Source organism: Notolepis coatsorum (assembly GCF_963971535.1).
Source record: "Notolepis coatsorum genome assembly, chromosome: 12".
NCBI lineage: Eukaryota > Metazoa > Chordata > Actinopteri > Aulopiformes > Paralepididae > Notolepis > Notolepis coatsorum.
The window spans coordinates 73162729-73185846 of NC_140176.1; the positions used below are offsets into that span (position 1 = coordinate 73162729).

Genomic DNA, 23118 nt, shown 5'->3' on the forward strand with positions numbered 1-23118 from the left:
TGGTGGCATGATCCACGTTGTTGTTTCCTACTTTAGGCTGCATAACAATTAGTCAAAAAGGAAATACACTTCCTGATAAGGCTATAAGGTTAGCCACAGCATATACCATCTGGCGAGTGAGGCAGTCTTACTGGTTACCGTTAAACTTTGTTTTGTTTTTTTCCTCAGTCTTTTGAGAACCTTTCTGTAGAATCTGGAGGATCAGGCCCAGAGAAAGATGACCCACCAGGTAAGACTAACATGCTACTAGCTACCCGTGAACTTCCAGAGAAACTAGTGCTTATACACCACATACAATAGCATTTACTTCTCATGAAGTTGCTCACTAAAGAAGTAGTCTCACGTAGCCATACCTCTCTACGTTACTGCTGTGTCAGCGCCGGAGAGAGGTCTGGCTGAACCTATGATCATTCTGCATTCTGTTTGTATTTCTTTAAACCAATCACAATCATCCTGGGCGGCGCTAAGCCCAGGATGCAGCGATGGTGCCCTTACAAAATAGTGGAAGGAGGGGAGAATTCCGACTGAAATAGGTGGCCAATGGCTTGTAGCCACAGTCTATATCCCGTGATTCAGACTAGCAAAGATGTATTAGACTCTTTGGGCACTGCTAATGTTATGTTGCTGTCTTGTCACTCCAGGAAATCAGGTTGGGAACCACTGCCCTGTGGGGTTATCTGGGGCGACGGGGCGTTTCAGCTTACTTGCATATTAATACATACAGCCTTCAATCCCCTGTCACGGTCATTTAGCTCGACAGGGTATTATTATTATTACCACAAGTCCCTCACACACCCAAGGTCGGCACCCCGGCTTTCCCGTCCCACACAGATGCATATAATCACGCAAACAATCACACAAGCATGTCTGCGGCTATTGCGAGGGGAGCGCTGGACGGGGGGGGCGGCGGGGGCCGTGTCCGTGCCTCTCCTCGTCAACCTCCCCTGTGGTGTCTCCGTGGTGCTCACAGGGCCGGCGCCGCCGGTGCGCGCCGAGGAGGTGGACGGCACGCTGCAGCGCAGCGACAGCGGGGTGGAGTCGGCGCTGTTGTACGCCAAGGCCTGGTCCAAGTACACCAAAGAGCTGCTGGGCTGGGTGGACAAGCGCCTCTGCATGGGTGAGTCGTGGCTTCATCAGCTGGGGGGGCTCTGTTCCTCTGCACGTATTATGGGATTGAATTCTGGCACGATGTGGAGAAAGGGAGTGAGCGAGCAGCGCCGTATGCACCAGGCGTCACATTTTCATTTAAGCATACTACTTGCATATAACGTCATCTCAAGACGTAGAATGCAACACATGTGTGGTTGTTGGTATTCAGAATAGCGCACAGCGCCTTACGTTTTCACCCAGATTAAATTGCAGCTGTGATGAGGTGAGTGTCCGACTTGTTTCATCGAGAGACATAACCTGAGCTTGTTTATAAGAGGCTGTAATGGCCTGTGCACTATTTACATTATTAGATGTGTTCTTCACATGTATATTCTTTGTCTAAACTCCTAAACTTCAAAGATGGAATTCTGAGAAAATGCGCCCAAACTATTTACACCTGAAAGTGTTTTAGCGCAGTATGTTTTACATTTCGGTCCAAAAGGAAGATAATTCCCACAAAACATGAATGGATATGAAAAGGGAAGATACCCTACCCTCATGTATCCTGGTTATTTCCTTTCATATCCTAGTAAAACGTACTGTCTTAGGATTTTGATAATGTTTCCACGAATGCCACTGGAATGTTCAACCAAACAATGGCGGTGCCATGGCAACGTATCGACTCTCTTGAGTCGCGTGCGTCAAGACAACTCCCATTCCCATGACGTTGTTTTCAAACACTCATAGCCATATTTAAAGTGTACAGTACCACCTGCCACCAAAGTTCTAACGAGTCATGAATGTTGATGATTGTTGATGTCATGAATGGAAATGGTTTACATTCTGTAATCATTCCTGTCATTTCTGCAAATAACTCTCACAGCCTAAAACCTTCGTTGTGACCTTCACTGTCTAGGTCAGACAATTGGTGACTTGTGGTCTCTACTGTATCAAAAAAGAAAGGTGCATTGTATTCATTCAATCTTTATTTAATCTCAAAAGATCATTGATAGCAAGCTCTCATTTACAATGGCGTTGAGAGGTACAGTACATAATAAAAAAACAATATAGAAACAGAAAGGTCAATCAATTAAACTAGGGATGTTCGATATTGGCTTTTTTCACCGATACCGATATACCGATATTGTCCAACTCTTAATTTCCGATACCGATATCAACCGATACCGATATATGCAGGGTTCCCCCCCCCCAAAAACTGAATAATTTCAGGTAATTAACATTACATATCTCTTGTCGTGGAATTAACACAACATTATGCATACTTTTGACAATAAATAAAATCTGAATTTGTTCTTACTTGCTTGCCTAGATAAATAAAGGTTAAATAAATGTAAAAAATAAATATATATATATACGATACAGATATTTTCCGATATCACATTTTAATGCCAATATCGGCCGATAATATCGGACATCCCTAAATTAAACCGTTTAAAATACATTTTGGCAAATTTTGGCCAAACTATTATTGGCTTAAAACTGACCAATGGATACTGTGGTATTGAGTTTTAAAGAGCTTTGCAAAACATTCCACGTGTCAGGGGCACAGAAGCTAAAAGCAGATTTTCCTAATTCAGTGCAAACTCTGGGGACCTTAAGCATAAACCAATAACCAGAGTATGATAAGGTCCAGAGTTCCAGTCCAGTAATGAAGTGATGTAGGGTGGAAGATCAGCACAAACAGATGCCAGTACTCAAGTCACGTCTCTCTACCAGAGAGGACCACCCAACTTTACCATACAGGATACAATGATGGGTGCCGGTGATAAACCTAAGGGTTGAATTATGTACAGAATCCACAGGCTTTAGAGTGGAAGCAGCAGCATGGATATGAACTCAAGCGCACATGTAGGGATTTTTAAAAATAAATTTTTTTTAAAAGACACATTTTCATTAGTACACTAAAGTGGTTGTGACAAGAGAGTAAACTCTCTCACCCTTAAACACAGAGGTTGTGGTTGCTTTGTAACCCCTTGTTTTTCAGTGATTTAGTTAATGAATGGTTGTCGTCTGGTCATTTGTCACTCAGCAAGTCCACACATGGTGACGCCAGGGCACTCCATCAAGCTGTAGTGAACATGAACACAGCCTTGCAAACACACACTTCTTGTTTGATTAACACTTTCACTTATGTCACTTCTTTCTTTCTTTCTTTCTTTCTTTCTTTCTTTCTTTCTTTCTTTCTTTCTTTCTTTCTTTCTTTCTTTCTTTCTTTCTTTCTTTCTTTCTTTCTTTCTTTCTTTCTTTCTTTCTTTCTTTCTTTCTTTCTTTCTTTCTTTCTTTCTTTCTTTCTTTCTTTCTTTCTTTCTTTCTGTCCTGAGGACATTTTGTGACTTAGTTGGGGAACACTTTATGTTGGTTACTGGTTGAAACGCATTCATAACACTTGAATATGAACGTCATAACATTTATACTGCAGACTTACAAACAGCGATGCCTTACGTCAGTGTTTCACACAGTGTTCCAGTACATTTGTGACATAGCGATGGAATGGCGCTGTGTTGATTCGTCTGATGAAAAGTTTATTAGAAATGCAATGGTTATACATAAATATTTAATTGGGGGGTGGTGTTTGGACATTTAGGGTTCTCGGCTAACGGGTAATCCATTAGACGAAGCAATACCTTAGTGTCTTTTGAAACTTAAAAATAAGTACAACTTTAATGACGCTTTCAAACCATCGTGGCTAGTGTCAGAGGCTTGTTCTTCAGTTGGAAAGGCCAATTTTCCAAGAGGATTCTTTATTCTGAAATTTTTGTGACACACCATTTAACCACTATGAATAAAAATGACTGTTCTGTATTACACACCGTTCTGTATTACACATACACGCTATGAAAGCTGACTTAATCAATGTTCTTCATTGAGTTATGTACTGATCTTTGAGTAAAACATTACCCCCTGTGGTTCCATTCACAGATATCGAGTGCGCAAAGAGCTATGCCAAAATGGCAGAATCTGCCAAGACGCTCGCAAGTCAACAGGTACGTTTAAAAAAGTATACATGTATTAGACGGCATCGGTTCACGTAAACTGACGCTACCGCATTTCTCTTTTTTATAAGCGGTATCTCGGGCATGTTGCAAACAGAGATTGACAGTTTGACTTTCTCCTTTAGGAGTTTATGCCATTCCGTGACATCTACATGTCGGCTTTCAAAAACGACATTGAGTACAGCCAGCTGCTGCTACACACTGCTGCTGCCCTCCAAAGCAACAAATTCATGCAGGTAAGTCGGTCTGACTCTGCTTTTAAACCGACCCCTTAATGTGTTTTTTTTCCCTACACGTTTTTTGCTGAACCAAATCTTTGGTTTTTGAGTATTTAATCTATATTCCTCAGTATCTGTGCAAATGTAATTAAAAAATGTTGGTTCAGTAGTTGACTGACTATGTCTCATTTTGACTAGCTACGATCGTCACTTTTTACTGTGTTTGTTTGGTTATTTGTTTACTATCCCTTCAGCTGAAAGTTGACTGATTGAGGGGAAAAGATTAAGATTCTGATCAAGTTTTCATTCCAGTTAAAGTTGTAAAAAGAGTTTGTTCTAAGACATTTGATGGAAAGTCAGTGCTGACTAAGTGTGTGTGTGTGTATTTTTTTCCCAGCCACTCCAGGCCAGAAAGAATGAGCTGGACAAACTACGGAAGGAGGTCAAGGAGCAGTGGCAGAGAGAGCAAAAGAAAATGGTGGGTGGAGCCAAGGACACTATAAAAGAAGGAAGGGTCATGACATCACAGTGTAGTGCGTGAATGCACATTGGTGCCAAGTGTGGGAACTTTCAGTTAGACCGACATTGAATTAAATGCTATCGCCATTTAAACAGGTTATTTATTACCTTACCTTGGATGTCAGAATCATCAGCAATTTGTTGCATTGTTAACTAGCTAACATTTGATATTGGTTGATGAAAGACTTCTCAGATAGCTGCTATATTTTTGGTATTATTTATATCTCCCATAGGCTTCAATGGTCTGGCACCAAGCAGAGCATAGAACGCTGGTATTCTGACCCTTCCTTATTAAAAAAAGGTTTTGGGGTGGAGCGAGGAAAAGGTCACATTCTGGCGAGGGCAATGCAAAACCCAAACACATCCACCCACTGTTTGATCAAAGAGCGCACAAGAGAGAGGAAGTGAAACCTAAACAACACACGCACACACACACACACACACACCGCACGTCAGGTAGACTTAAAGTTTGGAGGTATGAGATCATCTTCTCACAATGCCAAATTTACTTTTATTTCAAGTCAGTAATTCTACTCAGCCGCTTAAAGAAAAACGCAACATTATGGGAAATGCGCTTAGCGCCTTCTCCAGAGTCAGACGAGAAGATAGATACCAATTTCCTCTCTGTGCATTCAGTAGAAAGCTAGCCAGGCTTAGCACAAATGAATGGAAGCGGATACGGATTAGCTAGCCTAGTTTAAAAATCTGGGAGAGGTTTTATTGGCCAACAACTAGGCTAGCTGATCCGATGGGATCGTTTTCTACTGAACGCACGGAGAGGAAATTGGTATCTATCTTCTCTGACTGGAGAAAAGGTAAGCGCATTTCCCATAATGTTGGCGTGTTCTTTTAACTGGGTCCTAAAGAGAGTACATGGACAAAAATTACATTTTCTACCTGCTGCTGCTCACTTATATAACTGGGTGGCTTTGTAAAAGCTATGTGTGTATATCCCTCACACCTAAGATGTATGAAATATGAACAGCTCCCTTTATTTGACAGCGTGACATGTGTGTGTGTGTGTGTGTGTGTGTGTGTGTGTGTGTGTGTGTGTGTGTGTGTGTGTACTATATATATCTATATCTATACATACAGTACAAACTGAGTTTGTGTGGGTGTGATTTTCATTAGAATAGCTGATGTATGGCATGTGTTTTGGGTATAGTACCGAAAGAGATTAAACTGCCTAAATACCAGGGAATGTGGTATAGAATGGCCATGATATCAGGGTGTAGAATTGCCTTACGACATTGGAAATCACCCATTGATATTACTTTTAAAGAATGGATGGAACTAATGTTCCGGACAGCATCATATGAGAGGGTAACATATAGAGTCGCAGGGAGAGAGGATATCTTTGCTGAGGTATGGGACAGTTTTCTACACCTGACTGAACGGTCTGGGGACGAATGATTAAGGTGGGGTTTCAGTATTATCAAAGATGAATGTGAAAAATGGGATCTGACCTGATGGTACCTATACTTTATATTGTATTATATATGCATAGATTGTATGTCCGGATGGTGTATCTATGGAATGGCCACTTTCTCTATCACACTCTCACATGCGCATATCTAGCCGCATACGCATGTCTAGGACACACATACTCGTATGTGTACATAACTGAATTACACACACTCATATGCACAAGGCTGAGATATACATGCCAGAGGCACACATACACGCATATACTCACTTGTAGGGAACAGGCATACACGTACTTATACACATATTTGAAGCATAAGCTCTCACTTACACATATAGGGGATATACACATACATAGGGGACACACACATACATAGCTGAGACGCACATGCATATACACACCTGAGATATACACTCACACAGGTGGCAGAGACGCACATGGATACGAGACACACACAGAAGGTAGGATTACAGTCACATACCTGAGAGATGCACACACACGTATGAGACATACACACATACTTACGTGAGACACGTACCCACATACACATATCTGAGACACACATTCATACATGTTCTCACGCACACCTACATATATTTGAGACGCATCCTCTCACATGCACTATGGAGAAAGATGGCATCCCGATAGAAGATGCAGCACATACCTGCTCGCAGGTAGATCGGTCTACATGTAACGTATGTGCATCAGGGATATATATGCACAATGTATAGTAATGTTTTTTTTTTGTAAGTGCTTTTTTAATTTCCATGTCAGTTGTTAATGTGTTTGTATGAGTCTTTTGTATGTTTTGTATGATGTTACGAAAAAGAAAAAGACAAATCTTGGATGTTGCATATTATGCTGTGGAAAGATGTGTTGTGAATATTGGAAAGATTTGTGCAAAGATATAAAAAAAAAAAAAAAAAAAGCTGATGTATGGACAGAGATACTGTGTTTAATCCTACCTATTGTGTTGTACAATGCTTGTATAGGCTGATTTGGTGCAACAGTGTTGTTAACAGTGTGTGTGTGTGTGTGTGTGTGTGTGTGTGTGTGTGTGTGTGTGTGTGTGTGTGTGTGTGCGTGTGTGCGTGTGTGTGTGTGCGCGTGCGTGTGTGTGTGTGTGTGTGTGTGTTCAGAACGAGGCGGACAGCGCTCTGAGGAAGGCACGGCTGCTGCAGGCCCAGCGGCTAGAGGAGTATGAGAAGGCTAAGGTGTCCACCACCCGCCTGGAGGAAGAGCAGATGGGAGGAGGAGGAGGAGGAGGAGGAGGAGGAGGAGGTGGTGGAGGATTAGGAATAGGAGGAGGAGGAGGAGGAGGAGGCGCGGCGGGCGCCAAGCAGCTGGAGAAGAGGCGCAGGATGGAGGAGGAGGCGCTGCAGAAGGTACCAGGACCTTCTCATTCCCTCTGTATTTATACCTGCCTACTGCCATCACTGTCTACAACTGCTCTACACTAATCATAACTACCTACCTCAAACTATAGTCTACCCATATAACTCTGTATGATAGCATGTACAATAATGCTGTACATACCGTATATATATTTACTGTATATATATATATTTATCCACATCTGTCTGAATATACCTGCATATAATCCTTTTTACATATCTGTATATACTATATATATCCCTTATCTACTCTTACTATTTATACCGCTGGCCAGTATTACTTACTACCATAGTGTTTTTATACCTGTATCACATACAATTCTATAACACTGTACATACCGGTACATTATTACTCAGTAGTATTAATTTATATAGTCCAGTTTAGGGATGCTCGATATTGGCTTTTTTACCGATACCGATATACCGATATTGTCCAACTCTTAATTTCCGATACCGATATCACATTTTAATGCCGATATCGGCCGATAATATCGGTAGGCCGATAATATCGGACATCCCTAGTCCAGTTTAATCACATTGTATATTGTATATTGCTATTGCAATTGCAAATACCAAACCTCTTTTCATTGTAAGGTGGTGAGAGCAGGCAACTGCACCTCCTCATCCATCACCCTCAACATAGGGGCCCCCCAGGGCTGTGTTCTGAGTCCCCTCCTCTACTCCCTGTACACACACGACTGTGTGGCTCAGCGGAGTAGCAATACAATCATCAAATTTGCTGACGACACAGTGGTGGTGGGCCTGATCTCTGCCAACGACGAGAGGGCCTACTTGGAAGAGGTCAAGGTCCTGGCGGGATGGTGCCAGGAAAACAGCCTCTCCCTGAACGTCAGCAAAACAAAGGAGATGATTGTGGACTTCAGGATTTCGGGGGTCAAGGACTACAGCCCCCTCAGCATCGACGGGGCACCGGTTGAGAGAGTCAACAGCTTCAAGTACCTCGGAGCCTACATATCCGAGGACTTGACATGGACCACACACATTGACAGTGTTGTGAAGAAGGCACGACAACGCCTCTACTTCCTCAGGCGCCTAAGGAAGTTCCAAGTCAGTCAGAAGATCCTTAAGAACTTCTACTCATGTACAATAGAGAGCATCTTGACCGGCAACATCACCTCCTGGTTTGGGAATAGCACTGCACAAGACCGAAGCAGACTACAAAGAGTGACACGTTCAGCCGAACGCACAATTGGAGGGGGGCTCCCCACCCTCCAGAACATTTACAACAAGCGTTGCAAGGGTAAGGCTAAGAGAATCATTAAAGACTCCAGTCACCCGAACAACTGCCTCTTTGAACTGCTGCGGTCAGGCAAGCGATACCGGAGTCTCAAGGCGAGCACAGAAAGACTCAGAAGAAGCTTCTATCCCCAGGCCATCAGGCTGCTAAACGAACAATGAACACTACACAACAACAACCACCAAACGCACATAGCACACACATCCACACGCACACACTCACTTTAAACAAACACACTAGCACCCACTCCACACACTTTATAGCACACACCCACTTTAAACAAACACACTGTAGCACCCACTCCCCACACTTTATATTTATTGATGAAGGATTGCACTACAACTCGTACACCTTACTGTAAATTGTACCTAAATTGTACCTCATCCCATTTCTGCTTTGCACTATATAGTACTGTACATTAGTACACTGCATAGTATTGTATATTATATGGTAACTCAGAACATTGTACATATGTCTATACCGAACACTGTGACCTCATTTTCTTCATTTTCTTCTTCTAAATTACATGCTATACTATGTTATTTGATACTATCTTGTCTAGCACAGTCTCTGGAGCGTAACAGTAAGAATCATTTTGTATGAAAGTATTCTGTACTTCTGTATGACAACTATTAAAGAAACTTGAACTTGAAACTTGAAACTTGTACTGTACTTGTGCTGTATGATGACAATACATTTTAATCTAATCTAATTTAATCTAATCTAGGCTAATCTATCTAATATTACACATATTGCTTATCAGGGGATGGAAAGTAACCAGGTTGTCAGGTTATTTTACACAAATATTTGTATTTTAGGGCTACTAAAATTGGACTACTTTTACTTTTGCAAATGTCCTACTTTATAAAAACATTTTATTTATTATTATTATTATAATTTCTGTATCTACTGCATTTATCTATATCTGCAAGTGCTAGTCACTTCTAATGCAAGTATTTTGCATACAGGACATGCAGTGGATTTCTAACGGGACTGTAGTACTTGATCAATTAGAAGAGGGAGCTTTCAGGGCAGCTAGCGGCCGTGTTCCGCGTGGAGGTGACAGGTCTTCCCTGTGTGCTGCAGGCGGAGGAGGCCAGGGAACACTGCCAGGCCTGTCAGACGGACGTGGGGGAGAAGAGGATAGACCTCGCCAGCACCAAGAGCCAGATCCTCACGCAGCTCCGAGAGCTGGTCTTCCAGTGTGACCTCACTCTCAAGGCTGTAAGTCCAGTGCTATGCTATGTGGTTTGTTTTTACTCAAATAAGACCGTTTTAATCAATTGGATTATCTAGCATGTCATACTGTATACAGCCATATCAGAGAAATATTGAATATTCTGATATATCTGAATAATATTGTGATTTTTTTACAATATATTTATTTATAATATAATACATTATTATGTTGTTTTCTGTAACTAAAGTAAATAGTATTGATTACATTTTTTATCATGAAGTGTAACAATTATGTTCTCAGAGATATTATGCAGTGAGCTAATTATTTATAAATAATAATAATCAGATCATATCTGTGTATTGAAAGGGATCTAATAATAAAGAATCATGATACATCACATTGTTCTCGTGGAATCATGGAATCGTAGCCCTAATAATCATAAACATAATGACCATTAATCTTCATCCAACAATCCGGATGTGAAGTCAAGTTGCAGTCGTGGCTGTTTATTAGCAATGCACCAAACATTCCTTTGAAATCTTCCAAGGCAACGCTGGAATAAATATTGAATCCTCTACTGACTTCTGGATCGTGTCGAGACTTGTATTGCGTAAGCAAAGTCTGAACATTCAGAGACATAGCGATCCACCAATCCGTCACCACTGCTCTGACATCCCCCAGAGAAGCCTTTGATGTAATGTTACAGGACAAATTCAGGGGTATGTTAAAACAGGGATTCTCAGGGCGGCCGGGTAGCGCAGCGGACTAAGCGTCTGTCTACCACCACAGAGCCTGTGGGATCGAATCCGGCTGTGGTGCCTCCGGCTTGGCCGACCGTCCATACTAACACAATTGGCAGTGTTAGAGGGTGGGAAACCCGGCGAGGGTGGGTCCTGGTCGTTGTAAACAGCAACTCCTACAGTTTGGTCCGGGCGACTGCACAGTAAGGAAAGAAGCGGTGGGCTGGCTACACATGTGTCGGAGGAAGCATGTGATAGTCTCCGCCCTCCCAGACCGACGGTAGGGGGTAGAGTGCGCAACAACCAGGAAGGGGAGTGGGAATTGGCATAACGACTAACGGAAAAACGGAAAAAGAAGGGGGAAAAAGACAATTAAAAAATAAAAATAAAAAACAGGGATTCTCAAAGTTTTGATGACTGAGGGCCAATTTAGGGACCGACATTGGGTTGAGCCAACGCGCCACTTGAACTTGGAAACAACAGGGACAACGAATGAAAGGAGTCTTGGAATTTCATTCTATAACTGACAATGCACATGTTGATCTGTCAATTTTGTTATATGTTTTTGTCAATAAATCTAATACAATTAAAAATTTAAATATCAAGAATTAATCAAACACTGTGCTCTTTCCTTGATCCTCCAATCACAAGCTTTCCGAGGGAAGCAACAGTTTGTGATTGGAGGATCAACAAATGAAGGCGGATTTGACATAAGTCAATTGTCCGCTAATTGAGACGTAGCCTAATAATCATACACATGATCAAATCTGGTCACCAGGCCAACCTTCTAACAGCCAATCCTGTCATCCTCCCGCCGTCTCCTAGGTGACGGTCAACTGGTTCCAACTGCAACAGGCCCAGGTGGTGTCTCTGCCCGTCAACCATCAGTCTCTGTGTGAGAACGCCAAGCTGTATGAGCCTGGCCAGCGGTACATCGACTTCGTTCGGAGTCTCCCTGCCGATAGGACGTTGCGCGTGGAGTCCCTCTCTTTTGACTCCAGTGTCACACAGAACACAGGGTGAGGATCACTGACACACACACCATTGCCAGCCAGATAGGGACGAAAATAACATCTCAGAGAGGAATAAAGTGCAGTGATGTAGTGGAGAGTAAGCCAACCGAAATGTTTCATTTGTGAAATAGAGTTTTTATTTGTATCTAATATTTCTGAAAATGTGAAGCTGTTGTTCCATTTTGCCGTGCATAAATGATACAATGGCTTCCGCACTTTTTCACATTTTCACAAATATAAAGTGCGGTACAAATTGAATTTATTATTATTATTATTATTATTATTATATTATATTATATTATATTATATTATATTATATTATATTATAATTATTATTATTATTATTATTATTATTATTATTATTATTATTATTATTATTATTATTATTATTCTTATTCTTATTCTTATTCTTATTCTTATTCTTATTATTATTATTATTATTATTATTATTATTATTATTATTATTATTATTATTATTATTATTATTATTATAATAAATGTTACTTAGCACATGAGAAACCCAGAAGCTCTAGCTGGAAACTGTCATGTGCAAATGCTTCTGGGAGCAGGCTAAGGGCCCGCGTCCACCTAGCGCATATTTCTCCGTGAAACATGCTGGGAGTGCGCCGGCAGAGCTGGCTTGACGCGCATCTTGTAGATGACAGAAAGAAATCTACAGCCATGCCGCGGTTTTGCACATATTATAGCATATTTGAATAACTTTATTGTATATTAATTATATATATAGTTATTGCCTGACACCACAGTTCGCCCTTTGCTTTTTATTAGCTTTTTAGTAGTGTATTCGTGTAGTTATTATTATTAGTTTTGTCGCGGATCTCAATGGTCTGTGTGGAGACAGCCAGACAGGCAGGCAGCTCCGGTGTCAGGTTACAAGCAGAGTGGTAGATGACTGGCTGTGATTGGTTGTTTGAATATGCGCTCGGCGCACCGCTCTAGAAAAGTTCAGCCAGTTTCAACTCTCTGGCTTGTGCGGCCGCATAAAGGCGCTGAAAAAAGAAGCCGACGGCAGCGCACTTCCTAGAGGCGGCCGCATGGGGCCGCATGCGCTCCCTCCCCATTGTAATACATTGAAAACAGACGCGTGCGGTCCTAAATATGCGCTAGGTGGACGCGGGCCCTAAGGCAGACTAAGACCTCCCCCTTAAAGGAACATGTCAACATTATGGGAAATGTGCTGACCGCCTTCTCCAGACTCCGACAAGAGAATAGATACCAATTTCCTCTCCGGTTCAGTAGAAGGCTATCCGGCTGCAAGCTAACCTAGCTTAGCACAAATGAATGGAAACGGATACGGACCACTAGCCTAGCTGTTGGTCAAAAACACCTCTGCCAGAGTTTTAAACTAGCCTAGTGGTCTATATCTGCTTCCATTCATTCATTTTCTGATAGCTTTCTACTGAACGCACAGAGAGGAAATTTGTATCTATCTTATTGTCTGACTCTGGAGAAGATGGTCAGCACATTTCACATAATGTTGGCGTGTTCCTTTAACTGAACAACATGCTTGTGTTCTTTTTTCCGAGAGCACTCCAGGATTGTTTTGAGAAGATAAATTAATGATGTAGTAGATTGTAAAAAGAAAGAGGGTAAGATGAGAGAGAGAGTGACCGACATAGAGAGAGAGAGAGAAAGAGAGGCTATACTGTTGGGCACTGCATATTGGAGAGAGAGAGGGAGTGACTGAGCGAGAAAGAGGTCATTTTGGAAAGACAAACACAATTGAGCATGGCCTTTAGGTTTTCCTGAGGAAGTGGCTGTGGTCATGGGAGCGAGGGAAAGAAGGAGAAAAGGAGTTGTTGTTTTTTGGAGGGGGGCGGGGGGAATGTTTTCATTGTGGCATTTTCAATGTTTTTTTTCTTTTACATACTTCCACTTTGCTCTCAGTCTGTATATCAGTTGTTGTGGATTGTCTGAAAAGGCTCAGTCATTCTGAATGTCTTCAATATTAGTTCGATGTAGGTCTTCCCTCAACCCTGTCTCATTTGGCGTTTGAGTCATGGACTAATTTGGGCCTATGACCCGGTTATTGTGAAGGCTGCTGTTTGGTTGTTCAAAAGCTGACTTCCTTCTGATTCATTCCTGTTGATGTGTGTCCATGGTCGCAGACACACACGCAAGCACACACACACACACACACACACACACACACACACACACCTACACACACCTACACACACACACACACACACACACGCACACACACGCACACACTCACTCATGCAGTCTTCATGTGGTTAAATATAGGCCATTGACCTACATATTATTATTATTATTATTATTATTATTATTATTATTATTATTATTATTATTATTATTATTATTATTATTATTATTATTATTATTATTATTATTATTATTATTATTATACATTTTATTTATCTGGCTCTCAACACCATGTGTGGGGAAAAACATTTCTGCAATTTATTTAGCCATTTAGTAATTTAGCAATCCTTATTCAAATGGAGTTGTAGGCTACTGCTAGGCACAAGCTAGCTCATCAACTAGCAAGATAGCTGTATCCTATCGGATCAATGTGAGCTTCTAATTATGCTAACAAACCTATTTTATTGAAGTGACTAAGAGAGAATAATAACAATTCTGAATGTCTAAGTGTCTTTTTCCCCATCAGCCATAGTCGAGCCCGTTCACATCGACTGGTCTTTTATTATGTTAATGTTGTGATTTCAGAATACTGGCGGGAGGCTATCATTGTTGATGAGATTATTCAAATGAATGAAATGCATTTATTAGGCTAATTTAGATCAATTTGTTGCCTTTTAAAACAAACACAAATGTAATGTACATGTAAATGACAAATATTACTATGTGACTCAACTGAGACTCATGTAAATGATCTTATCTTATCTCATGTATTATAAAACCATGCTGATACTGAAGAATCTTATCTTATCTTATCTCATGTATTATAAAACCATGCTGATACTGAAGTATCTTATTTTATCTAATCTCATGTATTATAAAACCATGCTGATACTGAAGTATCTTATCTAATCTCATGTATTATAAAACCATGCTGATACTGAAGTGAACGTTCACTGTCTCCTCCTCCAGGATGCTGTTCACCAAGCGCTCACTCAGCGGGAGCCACTCGTCCCACGGGAATCTGTCCCAGGTGTCAGTGACCTCTGACCTCCTCTGCGCGGACGAGGTGGACAACCTGGTCGTCACGCGGCCCGGCAAGATCTCAGAGCGCCGCTCCAACAGCAGCACCGACATCCAAGGTGTTTGGAGAATGATCTGATGCATAAACAAATACAATTTAAAGTAACTATGGAAGAATATGATAAGAATATCATTGCAATTAGAATATGAAATCCTATAAGAATATGTTCTCATATTTATTTAAGGATCTTATAGGAATTTTCAAAAGTAGTATTAAAAAGGTCAGTGATTATCCTGTAATACTTGTTTTAAAATAGGTAACAGCAGTTGGCCCACAGCACCCTAGTCATTAATATACGTAATATACATTTAGTTTATTTATTTTGATAAAATGGGCTTTCCAGTCAAAAGTCCTTGAGGCTTCAGTGAATAGGAAAATCCTGTTGGGTTGTTTTTCCAAAAGATGATACAGTCTAATTTCATCCTACTGTGTAATCGAGTCACATCAGCTTAAAAAACAGATGACACTGAGATGTTCACAGCTCATTTCCTTGGTATCGTCTTGGTCCTACTTGTCCCCCTTTGCTCCAGTTGTTATGGAAACACGTTGATTACCATCCATACCCTTTGTAACTTGTGTCTGCAGGTTAAGTACAGTAATCACTGGCTAATGACTCAACAATGTTAGTCCCATAGAGGTGAATAGGAAGCTGTAACAGCTCAACAGGAGAACAACACTAGTCTAGAGGTTGATAGTCGAGAAGTGGCTGTTGGGAGACAGAGGTTGTTTGGGGCTTAAAGGCCCAATGTCTGAATGATAATAGGTATGTTCACATAGACTTCCTCTGAGACATTCACTTGTAGTTGGAAAATATATATTTCTTTGTTTTAACCACCATATGTCAAAATACACTTCTACGTTATTCCAAGGTTCTCAAACATTGACAACATAAACAAACTTGTTAAAGCTTCAGAATACATAAGAGATACATAGTGACCTGTTCCATGTCCATAGTGTTTGTATGAAGAGCTCCTGTGAGTTGACTTGGTGGTGAGCAGACACGTCTCCAATCTCATGTTTTGAATTGTGGTAGTGTGAGCCTACGCTTTTGTTTACATTTGGATCATGGATCGGCCCTTTTAAGGTGATTGATTCATCTAAGATAGTGCATTTGTACATATCATATATATGATTTATTATAATAGAGAGTGTGTGTCCTCAAAGGAGGCAGGCAAGAGAGGACAAGAAGATTAAAGGTATCCAACAGTACAACAGTACAGTACTGAACACATGGTGTGCAGTTTTCGAGGACCCCTTTACTACTAATTGTGCTGTCAACCGATTAAAATATTTAACTCGATTAATCGCATGATTGTCCATAGTTAACTCGCGATTAATCACAAATTAATCCAATTTTTTTTTATTTTTTGTCTACCTTAAACTGATCTTTTTCAAGTTTTTCAAGTTTTAATACTCTTATCAACATGCGAGTCAACAAATGCTTGCTTTATGCAGCCATTTAACACAAAAGGATGACCCTCATGCATTGCAAATTTGCATCAAATTCAAAACAGAGTGATGCACAAAATAACTTAAAAAAAAATAATAATTTAAAACAATGAATAAAGTGTGAATGAAATAATAGGGGAAAGAAAACGTTAGGAACTTGTTACATTCACCCACACAAGGGCTGAGTAATCACACCTCCCCCTCTCTCTCACGCACACACTCTCTCACACACACACACGCACGCACGCACGTCACACACACACACACACACACACACACACACACACACACACGCACACACACACACACACACACACACACACTTCAGAAACAAACATAGTATCAATGAGAGCATCAATAATACACCTGAGTGAAGTCTAGTTTAGTTTTTATAAAGTTAATCGTGAGTTAAAAAAATTGTGGCGTTAATAGAATCGGGCGATAACGCGTTAATACCGCGTTAACTTTGACAGCCTCATCAACTAATAATAATAATAATAATAATAATAATAATTAATTGCATTTATATAGCGCTTTTCTGTTTTTCTAGACACACATCCACTTACACAAGTTCACATACTTTCAACCGTTTTTTTCTTGTTGGTGAATGTTTCTGGTATCATACAGTATATGGCATCGCATAGACAATCAAATCATTCTATCGGGTTTAAGTTATCAGTGCCTAACATTAATAATGTTATTTAGGGAAGCATCAATACGGGCCAATATGAGGCTAAAATGATATTGCTTTCTGAGAATTTCCACAATACTGTAATCTTGAGTCAATAGTGTTTTTCACACATAGAGGACTGTTTTATTTTATTTTTTTACAAATACACCATACTTACAGTATAGCTTATTGTGTGGAATACGTTTATCAGCAGTGATAAAATAGTGCCGCCCAATAATACTAACACGTGTGTGGTGTTCCAGCCCTCAGGATCCAGGGAGCGTTTGGGCCCTGGGCCTCTGGGAGCCAGGGAGGGGGGATGTGCAGCGACTCAGAGAGCGCCGGAGGCAGCAGTGAGTCCCGCTCCATGGACTCTCCCTCCGCTAGCCCAGGTAAGGCCCTGCCAGGCACCAGTCAAATCAAAGAGTCCAAATATACTGTAGCACCGATATTACAAACAACCGGTCTCAACTGGCTTCACCTGCCCACATCACAATGTTGAAAGTTATAGTGAAAAAGCTAAATGCAACATGGAACGATATTGTACAAAACACATTTGTGTTCAAGTTCAAGATCAAGCTTGGGCTCATACAACTCCGTTCCCAGGTTTGATCGTTAGCGTTTTAGATTAGCCCAAAAACTACTCCGATTTCCGATCCACCTGATCTGCCGCTACATACCTCCCGCCACCTGGTAAACACACGCCCAGAGCCCAACACCTGGTATCAACCGCTAACTGCCTCGGCTCCCATCTCTATCAACACCTAGTGAGTCTAGAGTCTTATGTCATTGCTATGGGAAGATAATGATGGAATGGAAACAAACACTGCATGGTTTTTTCGAATATGACCTCAGGGCCATGAACTCAAAGTCCCCCTGTCTAGAATGTTATCTTAGAATACCGTCAGAGGTTTACTAACCCAGGTTTGTTGAATGTACGTGTGTTGAGTGTTATGTAACTAGGTCGTGGCACATGCATATTTTCAAATGGTAGTAAAGAGGGGGGCGTTATTTCCCCAGTTGCTGTGCTGCAGTGCAAGAGAGGCGTCATATAACCAGTTGTTGTTGGATCCAGCTGCCACACTTGACAGCAAGACCGGGCACGCCACCTGCCCAACTCTGCGGTGATTCGGTTTGACTGACTCTGTTGAGGAGTATGAACAGCGCGGCCCTTGAGACGAAGAATCATATACGTCCATTTTTTTTTAAGAGAAGGAAATAGGGGCGGTTAGGTGGTCGAGCGGAGATTGCGTTCGTCACCAGCCCCGGAGCTGTGAGCTTGGTTCGCCTGTTCGAATCCAGCTCACAGCTCCGGGGTTGTCACCAGCTTGGCTGGCCGTCTGCACTGATACAATTGGCTGTATCAGAGGGTGGGAGAAGCTGGCGGGGTGGGTCCGGGTCGTTGTAAACAGCGACTCCTACAGTTCGGTCGGGGCGCCTGCTAAGCGCGGATTGGACGTGAGGGGGATAGTGTGGTCCTCCCACACGCTACGCCCTCTCAATGAGAATCCGCGCTGCCAGGTGAAAAGAAGCGGTGATTGGCTGGACGTGTGTCGGAGGAAGCACGTGGTAGCCTCCACTCTCCCAAATGATCTGACTGTGGGGGGTAAAGCGCAGCGACCAGGAAGGGACTGGGAATTGGCATACGACTAACATTGGGATGGGAGAAAATCGGAGGAAAATGGAGGGGGAAAAAGACCAAAAAAAAAAAAAAAAAGAGAAGGAAATAGGACATTTCATCTATTTTGGGGGACTGTAAGGTCAATCCAAATAATATTTTGGTGTGCGAGTGTTGAGCGTGTGGCCTAATATTCACCTGTACAACACCCTGATGAAGGCCCTGTGTGTAGGCCGAAACATGTCGGTTTATTTTAAATTCTCTAAATAATGTGAGCCATAAAATAAAGGCATTTTAAAACTTGTAGAGCTGCCTTGGATCTCAACTTTTTTTATAACGAATCCTACCCCGGATTTAATCCAAAGAGCACCTACCGAAACAAAACCAAGAACGCTGAAGCCCTCTCCATATCCTCTTTTTGATCACCTGTACTGCCCTCGGCTTTACAGCATCACCATGATGTCGTTATGTCTGTAGAAGAATAAAGGTGCTAATTCTCGTCCTCTTTATTGCTGCATTAAAGCCCCACTCTGGTTTTTCAGTTTTTTTTTAAACTGGCCCCCTACCACCCGGTCACAATCTGTTTGAGACATTCCCCTCTGGCAGACCCCTCTGCGGTCCATCAGGGCCAAAACCTCACTCCACAAGAACAGTTTCTTCCCTTCTGCAGTGAGCCTCATCAACAAGGCTCGGGACCCTCACTGACACCCCCCACTGTGTTACATTCACACACCTCTACTGGACTATACTTGTATATACAATCAAAACATATTTGTTCATACTTTGCTGTTCATACTCTTTGCACATAACTGCCCAATTGCACAGCCCTGCTAATTATCCCATCCCACTGTATTGTTATTTGTATTCTAATCAGTGTATATACTTGACCACTGCCTATTATTATTTGCATTTTTGACTTATAATTGTACTATTGTGCTTTTATTTAATTTGGTTTATATCCCATTTTATTTTATTCAACCTCTTTATTTTACAGTTGTACAGCCCTGGCCTATTTTTTATTTCATAATTATATTATATTCTATTGAGCTTCTATCTTAACTTATTTCATTTGATTTTACTCCACCTTTTTATTTTATTATCTGTCCGTTGCTGTCTGTCCGTTAAGGTTGCACCGAAAATGACCAAAGCAAATCCCTTGTATATGAAAACTACTTGGTCATAAAGACCTTTCTGATTCTGATTGACCAGATAAACATGCAATATATTCACACGATTCTTAAAGGGGAACTATTTTACTATTTCTTTCACTATTTGGGCACTTTTACACAATTCCTGTGAGTCTATGGAACACCTCTGTAATATATATATTTTTTTTATTCATTGTTTTGTATTTCTAATCAAGTCCTCAAAAACAGAATTTTTCTACCTCAAGATCTCGAGCCGTTTTGAGCTGACTGTGTGGAGTGGGTACAGAACTGTGTGCAGCTCATCTTGTATCTCAACATTAACATGCAGCGGTGTCTCTCTGACATCACAAATCGCGCACATTTTCAAATGACTCAGTTCAGTGAGGGTGAATATTGTGAGAGGAGAATTGGTAGAATGCGCCAATATGAGAATTTTGAGACATACCCGTAATTCCTCTAATAGTGACCCGGGCTTGTATTTGCTTAAACTGTAGCGGGTACCAGGCTTTTATTAGGAGGAGGCATGTATAAGAGAGAGGCCTATATTTCTATTTTCAAACAGATCATAATGAATAAATCAACATTTTGTGTCAGTTTGAACCCAGTAAAATGTACTGGGTTCATTTATTGAAACCAAGTACTGTATGAAATAGTAAACAGTGCAATTACAGGTGGTCACTGGTCATTTCAACGTTTTCAAAGTGAAATCAAGTAACTTTACCTTAGCAGCTCAGTATGCAGCTCAGTATATTAGTAACCCGGCTTGTATTAGGAGGTCGGCTTATAATTGCTTAGCTCAAGAGCGCACCCGGCCATTAATAGAGACCCGGTTTGTAATTGAATACCGGTCACTATTAGAGGAATTACGGTAGATCATATTAATATAAGTTCACATAGCTAGGAAACAATGCTAAACACTCAAAAAGGCCATTTATAAGATAGTTCCCCTTTAAACATTTAGATTTTTCAATGAAAAATATGCTTTTTGGAACTTTCCAAAGTCAAAATATATTTTTATAATTTTACTCCTGTTTAGAAACATTACCAGTATAATCAAACCATTTACAGCCACAAAATACAAATAATACAATTCAAATGTCATCTTTACCCATCAACTAGAGAATGCAAACATGTTTACATAAATGTTCTTTTGGGGCTACCCGTTTTTTTACGTTTGGATTACATATTGGACCTTGTTTACAACCCTTACTGTACATAATGTAGTTGTTTTATTATTTACCTACCTATAGGTATGTCAAAGTAAGAACCCCCCAACCCCCCCTCTCCCCCAGACATACTGGCAAATGTATCACAAAACATGGAAATGAGACCGCTATCATTTAAATGCGTACCACCTCGACATTACCATAGCAAAAGTCCAGCCATCCTTACCCAGTTTGATCCTAGATTAGCCCCTCGTGATCATGCTCATCATGGAAATCAATCCCCTTGATTGGAGGGCAGTTGAGACCATTGATCATTGAATGGAGGTGTGAATCACCCACCGTGATCTCCTATTGGCTTTTGACCTCGCGAACACTGACCCCACCTCTCAGTTATATAAATCCAGGACTCAGTCTGGAGAGCAGTCTTCCCGTCATACTGTACTACCCGTGGACATATAAACAAGAAGAAGTGAATTGTCTGTCTGTGACTAAACTGTAGCATCTCTCAAAGGACATGAGGGCTAAATGGTGTGTCATCCCTTCCTGTTCAGGTGACTTCAAGAGAAGATTACCCAGAACCCCCTCCACCGGCACCATGTCGTCCGCCGATGACCTTGATGAGAGAGAACCCCAGTCGCCCTCTGATAATGGTGAGTCACACACACACACACACACACACACACACACACACACACACACACACACACACACACACACACACACACACACACACACACACACACACACACACACACACACACACACACACACACACACACACACACACACACACACACAGCCACACACAAACAGACACACGCACAGGAAGGAAGGAAAGGACTAATGCCGCTGGAACGTAGCTTGATTGCTGGGTCGTTTTTTAGCTCAATTGAAACTAACTCTGCCACGGTTAAAGGTTTTATTCCCTGTGTAGCTCAATGGCTAGAGCAAGTCACTAACTCTGCCAGGGTTAGGGTTTCCATTCCCTGTGTGTAGTTAATGGGTAGAGCAAATCACTAACTCTGCCAGGGTTAGGGGTTTCATTCCAACTAGAGCCACGCATACCACAAATATATGCACTCAATGGACTGTATCTGTCGGGTGCTTTGGATGAAAATGTCCACCAAATGACTGCAGTATTGTTATAATACATTTCTGACAGTGTTCAAATGTATAGAAAAGGCTTCCTACATGACTTAAAGGCCTCCTACACCACTAACCCAGTTAGAATCCTAGATTGTAAGGGGGTTTACACAACTCCTGTTCATTCCCCCTTTTTTTTTTTTTTTATCTCTCTTTCTCCGATTTTTCTCTGTTTTCTCCCCGTCCCAATTTTAGTCGTAGTGCTAATCCCCCCCCCCCCCCCCCCCCTCCCCTACCTGGTTGTTGTGCGCATGTTCTCCTACTGGTCGGTACAAGGGAACCCTGAAGTATCCACATGCTTCCTCCGACACGTGCGGCGACAGCCAGTGGCTCTCTTCTCACTTGGCAGCGAGGGGTCTCATTGGTGAAGTGTAACGCATGGGAGGTCACGCTGCCTTCCTCAAGTCCTGCCTCCGCTGAGCAAGCGCCCAGACCTGACCTGTAGGTGTCGCTGTCCACAACGCCATATTCCCACCCATGACTTCCCTCCCCCTAACTCAGCCAAACAAGTTAGTATAACGATCAGCCCAAGCCAAGGCAATGCTGACTCCGGGAGTCAAGACCGCAGCCTCTTGCATTGGTGACGAGCGCAATCTCCGCTACGCCACCTGACCGCCTACTCCTGTTCATTCCTAACGGAGATTTCAATATCTCCCACTATTTTCCTAATATTTTTTAAATGTCCTTTCCCCCAAATCTCTGATGCAGTAAAAAGGTTTAGCTCTAAACGTGATGACATACTGGAGATCAAGCTGCAGATCACTGGCTTCTAGTCCTAATCATCCTGGGTGATAATGGCTTTTCACACCTCTCTCTCTCTCTCTCTCTCTCTCTCTCTCTCTCTCTCTCTCTCTCTCTCTCTCTC

General features: G+C 41.6%; 1 protein-coding gene across 1 annotated transcript in view; it reads left to right on the forward strand.

Moving 5' to 3' along the window:
• Positions 1-23118, forward strand: part of arhgap29a (Rho GTPase activating protein 29a) — an 86553-nt gene that overhangs the window by 59502 nt on the left and 3933 nt on the right. The window contains 11 exon segments of the mRNA XM_084325883.1: positions 169-229; positions 971-1117; positions 4030-4094; positions 4229-4339; positions 4719-4799; positions 7406-7651; positions 10005-10142; positions 11664-11857; positions 14948-15117; positions 17442-17570; positions 21662-21760. Coding sequence (XP_084182009.1) covers positions 169-229; positions 971-1117; positions 4030-4094; positions 4229-4339; positions 4719-4799; positions 7406-7651; positions 10005-10142; positions 11664-11857; positions 14948-15117; positions 17442-17570; positions 21662-21760 — 1441 coding nt within the window.